At 33.8% G+C, this 15,198-nt stretch overlaps 3 protein-coding genes across 4 annotated transcripts; 1 reads left to right on the top strand and 2 right to left on the bottom strand.

Moving 5' to 3' along the window:
• Window positions 1-96: 96 nt before the first annotated feature.
• LOC147295354 (uncharacterized) lies at window positions 97-2,646 on the top strand. Its single transcript, XM_086232951.1, has 8 exons — window positions 97-508; window positions 850-930; window positions 1,031-1,090; window positions 1,475-1,518; window positions 1,781-1,823; window positions 1,933-2,004; window positions 2,083-2,184; window positions 2,282-2,646. Exons 1-8 carry the CDS (start codon window positions 134-136, stop codon window positions 2,399-2,401), a joined length of 897 nt encoding a protein of 298 aa, XP_086089077.1. The 5' UTR covers window positions 97-133; the 3' UTR covers window positions 2,402-2,646.
• A 947-nt stretch (window positions 2,647-3,593) lies between these two features.
• Window positions 3,594-8,747, bottom strand: AAPT2 (aminoalcoholphosphotransferase). Of its 2 annotated transcripts, XM_086230562.1 has the most exons (19): window positions 8,624-8,747; window positions 8,000-8,198; window positions 7,794-7,803; window positions 7,643-7,693; window positions 7,353-7,430; window positions 7,147-7,222; window positions 7,030-7,052; window positions 6,827-6,927; window positions 6,574-6,668; window positions 6,354-6,422; window positions 6,061-6,130; window positions 5,505-5,568; window positions 5,378-5,418; window positions 5,172-5,256; window positions 4,920-4,982; window positions 4,620-4,678; window positions 4,465-4,517; window positions 4,144-4,216; window positions 3,594-3,925 (listed from the first exon to the last, which is right to left on the bottom strand). In XM_086230562.1, exons 2-19 carry the CDS (start codon window positions 8,134-8,136, stop codon window positions 3,904-3,906), a joined length of 1,170 nt encoding a protein of 389 aa, XP_086086688.1. In that variant the 5' UTR covers window positions 8,137-8,198; window positions 8,624-8,747; the 3' UTR covers window positions 3,594-3,903. The 2 variants fall into 2 exon arrangements, with proteins under 2 accessions (XP_086086688.1, XP_086086687.1); XM_086230561.1 differs by lacking the exons at window positions 8,000-8,198; window positions 8,624-8,747 and having other exon boundaries at window positions 7,794-7,874.
• A 1,467-nt stretch (window positions 8,748-10,214) lies between these two features.
• LOC147295352 (protein STRICTOSIDINE SYNTHASE-LIKE 10-like) lies at window positions 10,215-12,751 on the bottom strand. Its single transcript, XM_086234050.1, has 3 exons — window positions 12,282-12,751; window positions 11,263-11,532; window positions 10,215-11,074 (listed from the first exon to the last, which is right to left on the bottom strand). The coding sequence occupies exons 1-3, from the start codon at window positions 12,569-12,571 to the stop codon at window positions 10,567-10,569; spliced, it is 1,068 nt and encodes a 355-aa protein (XP_086090176.1). The 5' UTR covers window positions 12,572-12,751; the 3' UTR covers window positions 10,215-10,566.
• Between the last annotated feature and the right edge of the window lie 2,447 nt (window positions 12,752-15,198).

The following is a 15,198-nucleotide window of genomic DNA, read 5'->3' as shown; positions in this document are numbered from 1 at the left end:
AACACAAGCTCAACCCAAGCTCAGAACAAACCAAGCCCAACATTTTCTCAGCCCATTAGCCCAATCTAATAATCTTCTCCCGCTCTCAAATTCTCTCATTCCACCTTCTCGGACCTCTCACTCTGAGAGCTCCATGGTTCCCCTGCAAATTTACCACCTCACTCCACCTTTCTTCATTTCCCAAACTACCCCTCTCCCCTCTTCTCTCTCTCTTCCTCACCTCCTCTCCTCAACCTCTCAAAGAATCAAACTTCCCCCCAAACCCAACAACCCCTTCTCGTTTTCCCCAATTTTCCTTTCCAACACCACCTTCAAATTTTCTAGGGTCTCAGTAACTCAAACATCATTTTTTGGAAATGAAGAAGAAAGCACTGAAATTTCACCGGACCTCAATGACTTGTCACCAAACGGCGCCGTTTATCAGAAAACATTAGCATTGGTGGAGTGCTCCATGTTTGCAGCTCTTACTGGCCTGGTGTATTTCCTCAGCAATTCTCTCGCAATTGAGGTTCGTTGGGTTTATTGAAATATGCGTTTTTTTTCAATTTAAACAAACAACTCAAATTAACTGTTTTAAATGTGCTATTATTGTAGTCTATGGTGCTTTTGTTACTGTTTCATGCTAAGAAAGCAGAAGGCTTTATATGAACTTATGATTTTTTTTTTTTTTGTTGACATTTTAGACCCTCCAATTGCTGTTAGGGTACTTTGCTTTGTTTCTGAGATAAACCAAAACAAAGGGTTCTAAGTTCTTTTGGCACTCGTTTCATTATACGGGAACTTTTGTTATGGTTATTTATGTATGTTATGTATGAGTATACAATTTCAATGGGATTTGGTTTTGTGCAGAACTATTTTGGCTGCTTCTTCTCTCTGCCAATAGTGATCACCTCAATGAGATGGGGCATCCCAGCCGGAAGAAAAACTATGGTTAGTAACCATCCATGACCCACCATGTTAGAACTTAGAGATTGCTAGAACGTTTGCATTATTTGTTTTTAGTTATTGCAATGATCTTTCATCTTGATAGGTGGCAACAACCATGCTATTACTTGTCTTGTCTGGACCAGTGAAAGCTTTAACCTATCTGGTGAGTGTGCTATCTATCCTGTTGTTTTGCTTGTTATTGTGAATTGGTATGTATGGCAATTCTTTGATTCTTCATGTTGAAACCAGTTGTTTCTTAGTTATTCAAAAACTTTACTCTCATAGATATAGTTGAGATATTATCATAGTTCTGAAACCATACCGGACTGGTTAGTCCATTCCAGCTGACCAAGAACTGGCTAGCCAGGCCGGCCTGCTTTCACCGGAAAACAATAATTAAAGTGAACTGGCCGGTTCATTATAAAACTAACCAGTGTTACTTTTGCCAGAATTTTTCTTCCTTTCTAAATTTTGTTCAGTAAATTTTTCTTTTTCTTTTTGAATTATTGACTTGCTGACTTGCTTAGTAGATATTTCTCTTGTGCAGCTTAAGCATGGTTTAGCTGGTTTCACAATGGGTGCTTTATGGAGGTATGTGAGGCACAATGTTTATGAATAGATTCTTCTTTAGGCAAAGTGGAAACATTAATTCATACTCATTCTTTATCTGTATGTCTACTTAATTTATATCTAATAGTTTAATTATTATTTTTAGGTAAATGAAACATATTGATTTATCCTTATACACCTGGTACAGTTCAGGATTGGATTACCTTTTTTGACGTCTATATTTTATGATGAGTCTACATCATGCTGCTTGTTGGTTCTGATTTTGGTTTCTGCATCTTCTCAGGTCAGGAGTGAATTGGGGTCTTTCCATTTTCTTGTGCACAATTGTAGTGTTTTCTCCCTTCTGCCTTGAATTCATTAAATATGATTGAAACAATTGTTGTCTCTAGTTAGTTTATTTAGTTTGGTTAAAGGTAACATCTATTGTATATGCAGGTTCGAGCATTGGGTGCTGTAGGATATGTTCTGATATCTTCATTCTTGATAAGAGAAAACATACTTGCTTTGGTAATTCACCATCCTTTATTTGATATTTGTTTTTGCTGCAGTACCAAGATTTGAGTTACATTTTTTTTGGGTTTGCAGATCACCATAAACATTCACGCTTCTCTAACATTCTTGTTCACTGCATCTGGCATCAATACGGTCCCATCGATGGATGTGATATATGCCATATTTGGTACCCTGGTATCTCTAACTACTCTCTGTCTCTCTGTATCACATATTGGAAGCATTGAAGTTTTGTACATTTAACAGGTCTTATTTTTTTGCCTGTATTTAACAGGTTTTGATTAATTGTGGATCCTTCATGTTCTTGCTGCACCTATTGTATTCCGTGTTCCTCACAAGGCTTGGAATGAAATCATCATTAAGAATGCCAAGATGGCTGGAGAAAGCAATATAATGGCATTTGAGGGATTTTCTTGGGCATTGCATTCGAGGGATTGAATAATTAATAATATACAATACCATATGCTATACGTCCAAAGGAGTTTAACAGTGGACTCATATTTCGGGTGAGGGGTGTTGGGCTAAGATTCTGTAACAAACTTAATCCCATGTATCATCAGTCATCATAATCGTTCATGACTGCATTATTGCCATGTATAACTTAATCAACATTTGAATATAGCCGGTTATTGATTTCCATTTGTCTAGTACTTTAATATTCTTTTGGATATCATAGAGAGAAAAAAACAAAAAACAACAAAAAAAGGTAAGATGTTGTGCTCGATCTTGCAACCTCTCACAAAACGGCCTCCCTCTGCTTCACCTACATCAAGCAGCCAAGAGGCCATCGTTGAATCTTTTCTCACCCTCTCAGTGGGGTCTCTTTAATCCACAAGTCCAGAAGAATAGTATACATATGGAGGTGTTAAAAAAAAAAAAAAAACTTCACATGTTACCATTAACATAATATTATGCTCAACTCAAACATCTATTTTTTGTAAATATAAGGGCATGTTTATTTATCTATAATCAGAATAAGAAGAATGAGAGTGATTCTTATTTATGTGTTTACTTACTTTTGAGAATCATTTCCATTTCGATTTTCTTGTTTACTTACATATATTAGAATAAGAAAGAGTGTGAAGTCCAAATGAAATAAGGAATTGGATTCCTTATCTTGGAGGAATTGAAAAGAGGAAATATGAATAGAATTTTTCATGCCAAAACTATCCTCGCCATTTAAAAAAAAATGCAAAATTGCCCTCAACCATAAATAATTTTATTTCTTTTCTTCACCATAAATAAAAATATGAAAAATAAATTTAAGATAAATTTAATTTTTTTTCTTCACCATAAATAAAAGGAAATTGAGGGAATAATTTAAGATAATTTTAATTTTTTTCTTCACTATAAATAAAAGTATGAAATTTTTTTTTTTTGGCAAAATATGAGGTAAACTTTATTTTTAGGCATTTTAAAAATTGTGAATATCATAAAACATATTTAATTTTGTTAAGTGCATTTTAATAATCAAACTGGTTTTGATTCCGATTCTTGCAAATAAATAAACAAGTGTATGAAAATTATGTTTTTTATTCTGATTTCTGATAGTTAATAAACACGTTAATGGATATGTCTGACTCTAATTACTCCTCAATCCTCACTATGATCCTTACTTTGATTCCAATTCATGCCCATTTCAATTACGGGTAAGTAAACGTGCCCCAAGGGAAGAGAACAAACCTAAAGAGTCTACTCTATTCTGAAAGTCAGTAAATAATCTAATTCAATACAACAGTGAGAATGAATTAAATGGGATCCTGGTCACCGTATTCTCTCACTACTCTTCTTTTACAAAATTTATATTGATGAAAAACCTCACTCTAGCTGCATCATTCTTAACCTGCCAGCCAGCACGACTTTTGCTTTGGAAAAAGAAGTAAACACCAGCATAGTTCAAGCTTCCTTCCTAGTTATCCTGCAATTCAACAAGAAATTGAAACTTAGGAACCAAAGTACGGCAAATTGGCATCGTCAATGCAAAGGAATGAAAATTAGGTGGAGAGAAGAAAACTGTAGTCCAGGTGAAATAATGAGAGCATAGAATATCACATTCATTCAGAATTTAGACTATTAATCTGAAGATTATTTGAACCTGGTGGCTAACATGCTTTGAATGTAATACCACATTCTCACCTAAAGCAATAAATTCCCAAGGCCGTTGTGATTTCGTGAATGACTGATGTTGCAAAGTGAAGATAGAGTGTCACTGAGTCCAGAAAAAGTTAGGGTATCAGCCAAAACACATGATAACATGAAATGAGTAGATTAAAAATGAAAAGAAAATATCAAATCCAAATAAATGAGTAGATTAAACATGACATGAGTAGCTGGAAATACTATGTCGTTCTACAAAAAAAAAAATGCTTCCCAAGAAATGGAAAATAAGTTGAGAATGGGGAAGCAGCTAAATGGAAGAGGAACTTAAGAACTGTCTTGAGAAAAAGGTTGTCGTACCTGTAAATGCACAGTAACCAAGAAGAACCAAGCTCTCATCAACCAAAGGAACTCTGCAACAAAAGGTGAACAAAGGAAGTGCAAGATATGAGATCAGGACAATCAAGAACAGAACATTTCTACTGACTCAGAAAGTAATATGAAATACAACATACCCATCATTCAGTCTGGCTGTGAGTGCATTTGCAATGGCAAATGGGAGATACAACAGTGACTGTACAAAATAATAGATATTGAAATTAGCAATCTAATCTGATCTTTAATAAAAAGAAATCATACAAACGTTATCAATAATAAATCAATGGCCAAAACGTTAAAATCCAATTCTCCAACATAATTACAAATTAGTAACTGAGGCCATCTTTCCCAGGAGAAAAGTGTCATGCTGCTACTGGAAGTGTTTCAACAAAGTAAAACCTCAACATAGAATTTAAAGTTGTAGGATTGTTTCATACCATGCACATTCCAGTTTTCAGGCCCTTTGGCTCATCACACAAGTGAGCGAGAATCATTCTTCCCTGCCAAAACAAGCTCCCCATCAACAATAATGGTATAATGAACAATTTGGTTGTCCACCAGGCCCCTTAATATGGCATAATTAGAAATCTAGGACACTGTTATATCAGCAATGATAACCAATTCCATTCAATATGGATAAAAAGATCAACTTTAAGAGATTGGGTTACAAAGAAGCATGGTTATCTTACCACAAGGTAACCAAAAGCAAGTCCAGTTCCCACTACGACTAAATGTGGATAGTTCCTGATAATGTCAGATGGTGACAAATAATCCCTGCATATAAATAATTACAGCATCAAAATTACTTTCAACAAAATAAAATAAAGTACTCCATTTATTTGAATTTTTTATGAAAAGAAGGCATGGGGGGCCAACACAAAGGATTGAGACATACCATATCAGAACTCCTCCCAAAAGAACAGCAAAAGGGTAAAGCTGGAAGGAAACAATATGAAACACCCGTTAAGCTTATTAAGTAACTGAGAATTAATATTCAAGAACCTGAAAGAGAATAGCATTACCATTGCCAGTGCCAATAGCATGCTTAATTTCCTTGCCTCAACAACCTTATAAACATTGTACACACTGCACATAAGCATGACACAACATAAGGCCTAACCAGTGAGCTCTAACAAATCACCTGAATTGTTTGTGGATGATTCAAATTATATAAAGGTACATACAAAAGAAAATATTGTGCGTAAATTTACACCAGGTTGTTTCTTTGTCTATAATAAAAAAAAAGTAATATTAATTCAACCCAATCCCAGGAACTACATGCTAAAAACAACAGAAATAAGATGAAGGTGGTTAATGTCATAATTCTTGTTCACATCCAAAATGTAAGGTCAGCAATATAAACCCTGCATCAACTTCAGCCGACGCAACTGTGCCCATGATAATATGGGTAACAATTTAGAGGTTCCATATAGAACAGTAAAAAAAAAAAAAAAAAAAGGTAAACTGAGTTGAAAGAGTCATGATGCATGCATCAAGAGTTCATAGATATTTAAGAAAATATTTACATTAGAAAGTCACCTCAAAATTCAAAATTTAAGGGAACAAAGAACTACATACTTGAATGTGACTGTTGGGATAATAGCAAAAGCTATCATTAGAAACAACACAGCTTTGTATGTCGTAATTTCTGAAATTAAAAAAAAAAAATAAAGGAATTAAATTTCGGACATATTGCAGTGTCAGTACCATAAAGCCAAAGAGTAATGATCCAGAATTGATTAAAACCAAGGTAATCATAATGCATATATCCAGTAAAACCTCACACAATGTGGATTCCATACATTTGTTTGATGCCAAATATAATCTTGACATAATTTGTAGGTTATCAACTATATAAGTGAGAGCCTTACCATGAATAAATGGGACCCAGCTCAGATAAGGCAAAGACTTTCCAAACTGTTGAGCCCACCACTCAGAACCTGAAATTGTAAGGAATGAGTCACAATTTGAATGTAATTAGAGAAAAATAAAAGACCCAAACAAAGGAAAAAAGAATTTATAGTGCATTGGTTTACAAAACTTCCAAATAATACATATGCAAGTAAAGATAAGCAAAGAGTAGGAGTTTACCGACAATAGCTGTGAAAAAATGACTGAAATATATCAGCATGAGACCCTCTGTAGGTCCATTAACAGCTGGAAGGATTAGGGTATTGGTAAAGTAACTGGACCAACAAAGTCATATATTAGTACTGCTAACAAAACATCTAACTTTCATATACAGCCTTATACATATTATTGGATTTTTCTTTTGGATGGAAAGGGGAGTGCAAAGGTCAAACATAATGACTAATAATAAATTAATCTTGGTTGGCCAACTTACTGCTCCCAAGTTGCACCATAAAATGGAACAGCTGAAATCACCCAGAACCAGAAAGTAGTTCCTCCACACATTGCAGTGCTCCCAAAAGCCAGTGATTCAAACTAAACAACATCATATACAGATGAATATACATACAGAACATGAAACAAAAGCATATGCATTTTTCAGGGTCAAAGATGACAAGAAAATATTAAGACACATACCGCACATGCAAGGGCATCACATCCTGCAATATATTGAGAATGCCCAGAAATTCATCAATATTCAGCTCTTAAAGTAAGAAGAGGACAGAAGAAAAATACATGATAACAGTAAATTACCATGGTCAAAAAGTTCCCCCAACGGACTTGAGGAGTTTGTCCGTCTTGCTTGCTTCCCATCAACAGCATCAAAGGTCTAACATATTTTTGAAAGATCAAACAAGCAGGTTATAATGAAATGGGAAAATGTCAATATACAAAAATAACAATGCATATACAATAAAAATGCACACCATAAACACAGCTTGAATAGGGTTTAGGCAAACCTGGTATAAGAAAAGTAGCAACCCATGAGCAAAATTAACCCATCTAGGAGGAGCTGAATCCAACCGTGGTGAATATATCTGGGGGGAAAATCATACCACAAATTCATGGGGAACTCACTAAATAATAATATTTCTATTCTACATCATGCACGCCACAAACAGAGTAAATGTGTTTAACAACATTTGTTTTTTTAAAAAGTGTGAATGTTCAAAGTAAAAAATTAGCATTATAGAAAAAAGAAAACCTAACAAATACAAAATTAAAAAGATGATATGGAAATTCCACTTACATAGCCAAGCAGTGCAGATGTGAGTAAGAACATGAATCCTGTTAGTGTTATCTGGCCAAAAATAAAGCATAACCCATCAATAAAAAGGCAAGACTGATCGATACCAAATTCAATAGGATGCAACATAAATAGTTGGGAGTAAAAAATCTACCATGTTGGGCCTGAAGAACAGTAGCGTGCAGAGACCACAAAAAGAGACAATGTTAGCAAACCTCATTAAAAATCTCACTAAACAGGCAATGTAAAATTCATAAACAAAATATAATAGCCAGACGTAACAAGTCCCAAAATATAGCTAAAACTGTAAATGTTAGAATAACATTCATAATTAAAAACAAAAAATATTAAGAAACTTACGGCATCCAAAGGGGAAAGATTTTAACGAAGCGACTCCAAAAGGGTTGCAAGACATATTTGGCAGCGTACGAGTGATCCACACCACTATACTTGTATCTATGCAAAGCAGACACACCATGCGCCCCAATATACCCCATTTCTTCTAATACAAGATTTGATATTTCGTTTCAAAGAAAATCCAAATAAGTCTCGGTACAACCTGCAAGTAAAATTGAACTGAAATAACTCAATACAAGCATCTGAATGAAACCCATCACTGAATACACGCTGGAAAACTTGCTAATGGTGATTGGATGAACATGAATTGAATGCAAATTTGTGTGCTTTACTATGTTTAAGCATCTGGGTCATGCCAAAAGTGCACAAAGAACGAAAGATAATAACCCATTAGATGTTTTTTTATCTATTTCAAAGCTTTAAACTTTGAGCAAGTACCCAAAAAATTAGCTTGTTCTCTTTCGCCAAAATGGATGTGGATGGGATGCTAGAAATCGTGCATGGATCTAAAATCAAAAAATAAATAAATAAAAACAGCCGTTATATGGAAAACAGAGCAGATCATAGAAAAGAACTAGGTGAATGGAAAACAAACGAAGCAAAATAAAAAATAATTATTATTATTACCTCTTTCAGTCGTAGAGATCGTGCAAGAGGAATAGAGAAACAGAGGTTCTGCAAGTGCAAATGTGCAATAGGGCAAACCAAAAGTAAGGGAAAACAAAAAGTGTTTTCTTTAATTATTATTATTATTATTTAATCTCCCGCGTCCCCGGCCTATATGCCAAAGCAGAAGAGAGTGACAGACAGGAAGTGTTCGATCAAAAAAAAAAAAAAAAAGACAGACAGGAAGTGAGTATATATATAATATAATTATATTATAAATAGGAAGGAAAATAAAAAACTAAAAGGGAAAATTTTTCTGGATTGAAGCAGAATCATTCACAAAATACGCCGACTCCTTTTTGGGAAAGTGACTTTTTTTATTATTCGACGTCGGAAGTCGGATGATGCGTGTATAAGGCGGTGCGTGCGTGTCTGAAAATGTGTAAATGTGATGGGTGTGTGGGGGTATTTTCGTCAGCATCGACATTTGGAACAAAAATTCAATACATTTGGAAAAATAAATGGACTACCTACACGTGGGGTTTTACTCGTGTCTCCATGAACTTTGACTTCGGTCAACATTTCTTCCAACCTATAAAATTATTTTGAATAATCTTTCTATTAACTTAATTATTTTAAAGTCTCAGAGCACACATGCAGAGTTGCAGATCACATGCCACTTTAGAATACTACATGTAACAAATGGTCTTTTTTAGTCACCTGAAAATTTTATATTTATTTGGTGTTATTCGATAGATATATATTCCCAAAAAATAAATGCATGTAGAGATTTTGAGGATAATCGAATTATTATTGTTAAATATTTTGTATTTATGATTTAAATATGAGCATAAATCAGTAATCTTATGTAAATAGATAAAAGATCAATAATTCGATCCCTTGTTCGTGGGATGGGAAATGACTAAATGGGTGAGTAACAACTATACGGCTCTATATTTTATGGTTGATAGATTGGCTTTTCCCCTAATTCTTGGACACTTAACTCTTTAAGTCTTGTCCTTTGAGTTAAGAAACAAAGAGATAGTGACCAAAGAATGGGTTGATGGGTCAAAAAGAGAGAACTTTAATCTTTATTTTTAAATTTGAGATGTAGAATTTCAACATATTCCCCCCCAAGTGGGCACCCTGCGTTGCTTTTCTTTTTGGACCCATTTATGTGTTGGTGTTGAGCAGTTGGACAAATCCTACTCCCAATTCCCAATCCTCTTTAATCATTTTAACTAGATTTTCCTGAAAAAAAAAAATCACTCGGACACTTTGCTGTTTTCAAGGTCGGTGTTGAATTTCCTTCCATATTCACTACTTGTAAATAATCTTTGCATTAAAGTTGTGATGTTTTAAGTCTAATCAAATCCATTGCAATATCATTATGGCAGAACTTTAAAGCATGTGTACACCAACAAGAGAAAATTGTCCATTAAGTAAAAGAAAAGTATACATCCATATCAAATTATAATGGATTTGTAAAGACAAATGACTTATTATATGTAAGGATTAAACATTTTTGTTATCTGAAATTTGAATATATATGTGGTGGTGTTGAATAGTTGGACTAATCCGGCCAACTCCCAAGTCCCAATCCTTAATGATCCAAGGCATTTTCAAGAGGTTCGTTAAGCCTCCTCCTTTGATCATCCTAATTAAAATTTTCTGCTATCTCCATCCAAACTATAGTATCAGATATAGATAACGAAAAACTTAGCAAGCTTATAAGCTGTTCAATTACAAGTCTTAGAACAATACTGAAAAGAAATGGAGGCTCGGACTGTGACATTTAGATTTAATTGAATGATTAATCTGAATGGGGAGCTGCACCTATTCTAAATGCAGAGAATCAAAATTCTGTCTGCCTAGTGTCTTGTATGCTCATTAAGAAAAAAAACAACAAAAAGAGTACACGTACACATGCCAAATTATGATTGATTTGTAAGTATTCTTGTTATCTAAAACTTGAGAACGCCAATATAAGAATTTACTACCGATCCTATCCACAACCATCCATTGTGTTCTTCAACATCGCTAATAGACTGGAGTTTTGTACCCTCATTTCCATCCAATACCTTCAAAACTTTTCCATGTTCATCAAACTTTATTGCTACGGGATCGTTTGTTAACCAAGGGACGACTGGAGTTTGTGGCAGGTCCTTAATTCCTCTCCCACTATTCAATGCTACCCAAAATTCTCCTTTATAGTTTCTCTTAATGTTATCTGGAGGTCTTTCTAGTTTTGAAAAAAGTTCTAAGGTATAAGTTTTAGGTCCTTTAAGCCAAAACCTAAGAATTTTTGATGTCGCACTTTCAGCTACTAACACAAAACAATTGTCCTTACTCAGAGCCACACCATTTGCAAAACCCAAGCCATAAAGCAACACAATCACCTCCTTTGTATAAGGATTGTATTGCAATAACCTTCCTGTTTTGTCACCAGAGCGGATAGACAAAGGCCATTCCCTAAAAGCATTGATGAGAAAAAAAAAAAAAAAAGACAAGAAAAATGTTAAACAAATTAAAAAGGAGGGTCACTTAACTATAAGTGATATACAACAAAAGGAAAAAGGAGGGTCACATAACAATAAGTGATAGACAAACAAAAATTGAAAATGAATGATGAAATGACCAATTGAGCCATGTAATATTACCGTCTTTGGTATATGGTGCTAGTATCTGTGAAATAAACCATTCCTGTTTGGCTATTAATGTCCAAAGCATTTAGGAAACGGAATGGCACTCCTCCAACAGAATCGGCAAGTTTTTGGGCCATACCACCATTAAGTCCTGTCTTTAGAAGTCCAAAATAGGCATCTGCAATATAGAGATCGCAAGTTGTAGGATGGAACTTTAGACCTAGTGGCCTTCCACATATTGGTTCATTCGTCGTGTTGGTTGAGCCATCACATAAATACCTTGACCTAATCAATTACAAAATTCAATCATTCAATTTAATTTTTTCTTAAGTATTAGATTATAAAATAAAAAAAATAAAGAAAATGTTATTTGCACTGAAAAATAAGATTTGATATGAGAGCATCTCAAATGGTAAAATGAAACTAAGGGTTTCATTTCTATTTTTTGATACCATTAAATAACACTTTACTGGAGCAACTTTGAAAAAATTTAACATTTTCTCTCTCATTTATGAGTTTCAAAGGAGTTTTCAAAAAGAGTATGAAATCCCAAATAGAACTTCACCATTTGAAGATGCTTTAAGGAGTGCAAGTGCTTATTTTGGAATCCTAAAAGGCTAAATGATAACAATATTTATTTAGAGACCATATTACTCAACATCAACCCAGTCAGTTTTGGCTAAAGTTTGGGCGCGGCATAAACACTCGATCTCTACCCGAGCTATCAAGTCTTTTTTCATTATTAGCAAAGAAGGGCACCCTACAGGCTACAGCCACTTTTAAATATGATAATCCTCTGAGAAATTAAAAAAGTACACTCCAAATAGATTGAGCAGTAACTGACATTAATATTGCTGTAACATATATATATATATGTATAGCAAAGTGGAAGCCATTGTTGGAAAATAGGTGCTTAATTATATAAAGCAGTAATGCAAATTAAGTCTTGATCTGTTGAAAACATTTATAAAGAATGTAAGCTGGCTATATATATATACACATCCATGTATGTGCACTAAGATAATTGTTCTTGCCTGTACGGGGAGGTGAAGGCAAACTCTTTCCAACCCAAGTGAGATCCATGCCATTTGAGGATTGTACCATCTGAAACCCCAACATAAGGTCCTCTTCCATAGCAGTCAAATTCGATACTTTCAGGGCCAGTCACATTCGAGAGGTCGAGTTGAAGATAATTTCTGAGATTATGAATCACTAAAAAACCTGTTGGTGGTGGTTTAGATGATGATACAACGGCACCAGGAGCTATGGTAATCAAGAATAATAAAACGAACAACATAAAGAGTGAAAGAAAAGGTGGCCTCATTTGATTATGCTGCAGATTGATTATGATCGATCACTTGATATAATTTTGGATGTTATTGTAGCAGAGATTGAAAGTCTTGTAGAGTATTCTCATTTAATTCTCTCGTAATTAACTAACAAAGTCACTCCTACAATGCCGCTGCAAACGCTTTAGTCCCCAATGAATATTTTTTCCTATTTAGCTGGCGGCCACATTACGAATCAATAATAAATGAAAGGTAAGACTTTTAAGCCAAGTGGACTTGCAGCTGAGAATGACTTACCTGAAACAACGGGGATACCACAGCTGGTATGCCCTCTCTCCTTTTCTCTCTCTCCTCTCTCCTTTTCTCTCTCTCTCCCTTTCTCTCTCTCCTCTCTTTCTGCTCTCTTTCTGTCATAGGAATATGCAAGTTATTCTCCTTCCAGCTTCGACTCTAAAATATGTATTTAGCTAGATAGGGGCCGGCTTTAACGCTTGAGCCACTCCAAGCAAAAAATTCAAAATTATTAAAATTCCTAGGTAGCTCTGCTGAACCTCCGTTAGCTAATTAAAATTTAAAACCAACCTTGCACGCATCTAGTGTCTTTTTTGGTAATTAAGCAACATTGTATTAAGGCCGAACTGCTGAAAAGGGCTCGGCCCAATAAGGAACAATAAGCCCACAATAGGACCACAAAATCTACAAAGGCAACAGCCCAAACAACAATCAGACAGAGAGAGGCCCAAAACAAGCCACATTATTAATTGGATTCATTCCGTGAACAATGAAGACATTAACTTCTGTTTATAAACCTTTAATAAGTTCATTCAAGGCCTGATTATGTGACTTCCAGTTCCATGTATGGATTAAAGCTGAGCCTCGGTGGCTGTCTCATGTATTATTGGCGGATGTTCATCATCCATGAATAAAGTTTGTCTTCTTGCAAAAAAAAAACAAAAGAATCAAGTGCAAAGTGGAGTTAATCAAATTCTAATTAAACCAAATGAGATGATGTGCACAGTGGACTTAAATTAGATAATTCCGACGACACATTTACTTAATTAAGACTCGGAAACCACTCATCTGATTTCTTCCTTCCAATCAATGTGGAGGTGGGACTTTGAATAAAAAAAGTCTGTGTATAATATTAAAACTTTTATATTGGTATTATCTAATATGAGATTGTTTTTTTTTTTTTTTATCGCATCCAATATGGGACTTTGAAGCTAATTGAAGTCTTGGGTCAAAAGACCTTCCAACTTGATATATAACAATAGTCCGATTTTTATTCTTATGAGAAACTGTTTTATAAGAGTCTTTAAATTAATCAAATAAGATCTAGTTTCTTGATTTTGTATTAAGTTTTAACTATGTCTATAATCTCATTGTTAAAACCTAACATGCAGTCTCCACGTCTCATTCTACACCATATAAGAGTATGTAGAGAACCCGGTGAGGTAAAAAATGGGACAAAGAATAAGATGGGTTTGAGTGATTTTTTTTTTTTTTAAAGAGTTAATAATTTAAAACAGATTTTTGTGTAATGAAATGGGTATGGGTGAGGTTTTAAATTAATAAAAATATGTTGTCATTAGATTAATTTAAGAGTTCTTATACAACAATTCCTCATAGTTAGTCACTCATAGGAGTCATTATGCTATATATAATATAAAAATCTAGATATTTAATACGCAAATTAAAATGATTGGCAACTAAACTAAAATCACATAAAACTTTGGTAGTTAAAATGAAAAACTATGTCATTTACCTAAATTCAATAATCTCAATATAAATCTAGATTGTTTGATGAGCTTTTTTTTTTTCCTCTTTCGTGTGGATATTAAAAACTTTATTCTTTAACATTAAGCTTTAAAGATAAGACATTTATTGGGCTAAATTTTTTATTGGACACATTACCTCATTTAAGTCTAAACTCAAAAGATAAAGATAAAGGTAATTGGGTTTGGTTGCAATTACCTCATTTAAGTCTAAATTTTTTATTGGACACATTACATAAAGAAAGGTCTAAAGGTAGGGAGATTACAGAGAAAAAAAAAAAAAGTTAAGATATGGGCCAATACAAGTGCTTAACAGCTCATTAACATCTTTTATATAGAAGAAAAAAAAAGGGAAGAAAATAAATCTTTTTTATATGAAAAAGTGCAAATTGTTGTGCCGAAATGTGTTAATCAGCTTGAACACGCACCTTCATGGTTCTATAAACACAACGCAGATGATATTTTATTGGGGAATTTTATTCACTTTCTATTTTCTATATATAGATTTGAGTATCAATTTTGTATTTATGACTAATTAAATGAACTCATGATGAGATTTCAGTAGAGTTATAACTCTACAATAATTATTGCTGAACAAATTTAAATTTATATTAAATTTGTATTTGATTGCTACGCAGCAAAACAGATTAAAATTTAGCTCACGAGTAGTGTTAATACTTTTTGACAAACCATGTGCCCTTTTAAAAGTATTGGAAACTAAGTATAGAAAATAGAGAAATGTTATCTATCTTCTATTTTCTATTTTTTTCTCTAACATTTTACTTTATTATTCTTATTCTGCATTTTAGTATCATGATTGATATCGTTTATTTTTAAATCATTCATTAAAGATCACTCTCAAAACTTGAATAAAATCGAAAATTTGT

Source organism: Dryas octopetala, chromosome 2 (genome assembly GCF_963921425.1).
Source record: "Dryas octopetala chromosome 2, drDryOcto1.1, whole genome shotgun sequence".
In the NCBI taxonomy this organism is placed as follows: domain Eukaryota; kingdom Viridiplantae; phylum Streptophyta; class Magnoliopsida; order Rosales; family Rosaceae; genus Dryas; species Dryas octopetala.
The sequence above is the reverse complement of the archived record's forward strand: the minus strand, read 5'-3'. Positions and strand labels throughout refer to the sequence as shown.

What these genes read in the sequence shown, in the direction of transcription:
- LOC147295354 (XM_086232951.1), top strand. Translation starts at nt 134, where the DNA reads ATGGTTCCCCTGCAAATTTACCACCTCACTCCACCTTTCTTCATTTCC. An exon ending in GCAATTCTCTCGCAATTGAG is followed by an intron (nt 509 to 849) that starts GTTCGTTGGGTT and finishes GGTTTTGTGCAG; the next exon opens with AACTATTTTGGCTGCTTCTT. An exon ending in ACAATGGGTGCTTTATGGAG is followed by an intron (nt 1,519 to 1,780) that starts GTATGTGAGGCA and finishes GCATCTTCTCAG; the next exon opens with GTCAGGAGTGAATTGGGGTC.
- LOC147295352 (XM_086234050.1), bottom strand. Translation starts at nt 12,571, where the DNA reads ATGAGGCCACCTTTTCTTTCACTCTTTATGTTGTTCGTTTTATTATTC. An exon ending in GCCTTCACCTCCCCGTACAG is followed by an intron (nt 11,533 to 12,281) that starts GCAAGAACAATT and finishes GTAATTGATTAG; the next exon opens with GTCAAGGTATTTATGTGATG. An exon ending in AGCACCATATACCAAAGACG is followed by an intron (nt 11,075 to 11,262) that starts GTAATATTACAT and finishes CAATGCTTTTAG; the next exon opens with GGAATGGCCTTTGTCTATCC.
- AAPT2 (XM_086230562.1), bottom strand. Translation starts at nt 8,136, where the DNA reads ATGGGGTATATTGGGGCGCATGGTGTGTCTGCTTTGCATAGATACAAG. An exon ending in CATCTGCACTGCTTGGCTAT is followed by an intron (nt 7,431 to 7,642) that starts GTAAGTGGAATT and finishes TTTTCCCCCCAG; the next exon opens with ATATATTCACCACGGTTGGA. An exon ending in CTGGGTCCCATTTATTCATG is followed by an intron (nt 6,131 to 6,353) that starts GTAAGGCTCTCA and finishes TTTTAATTTCAG; the next exon opens with AAATTACGACATACAAAGCT.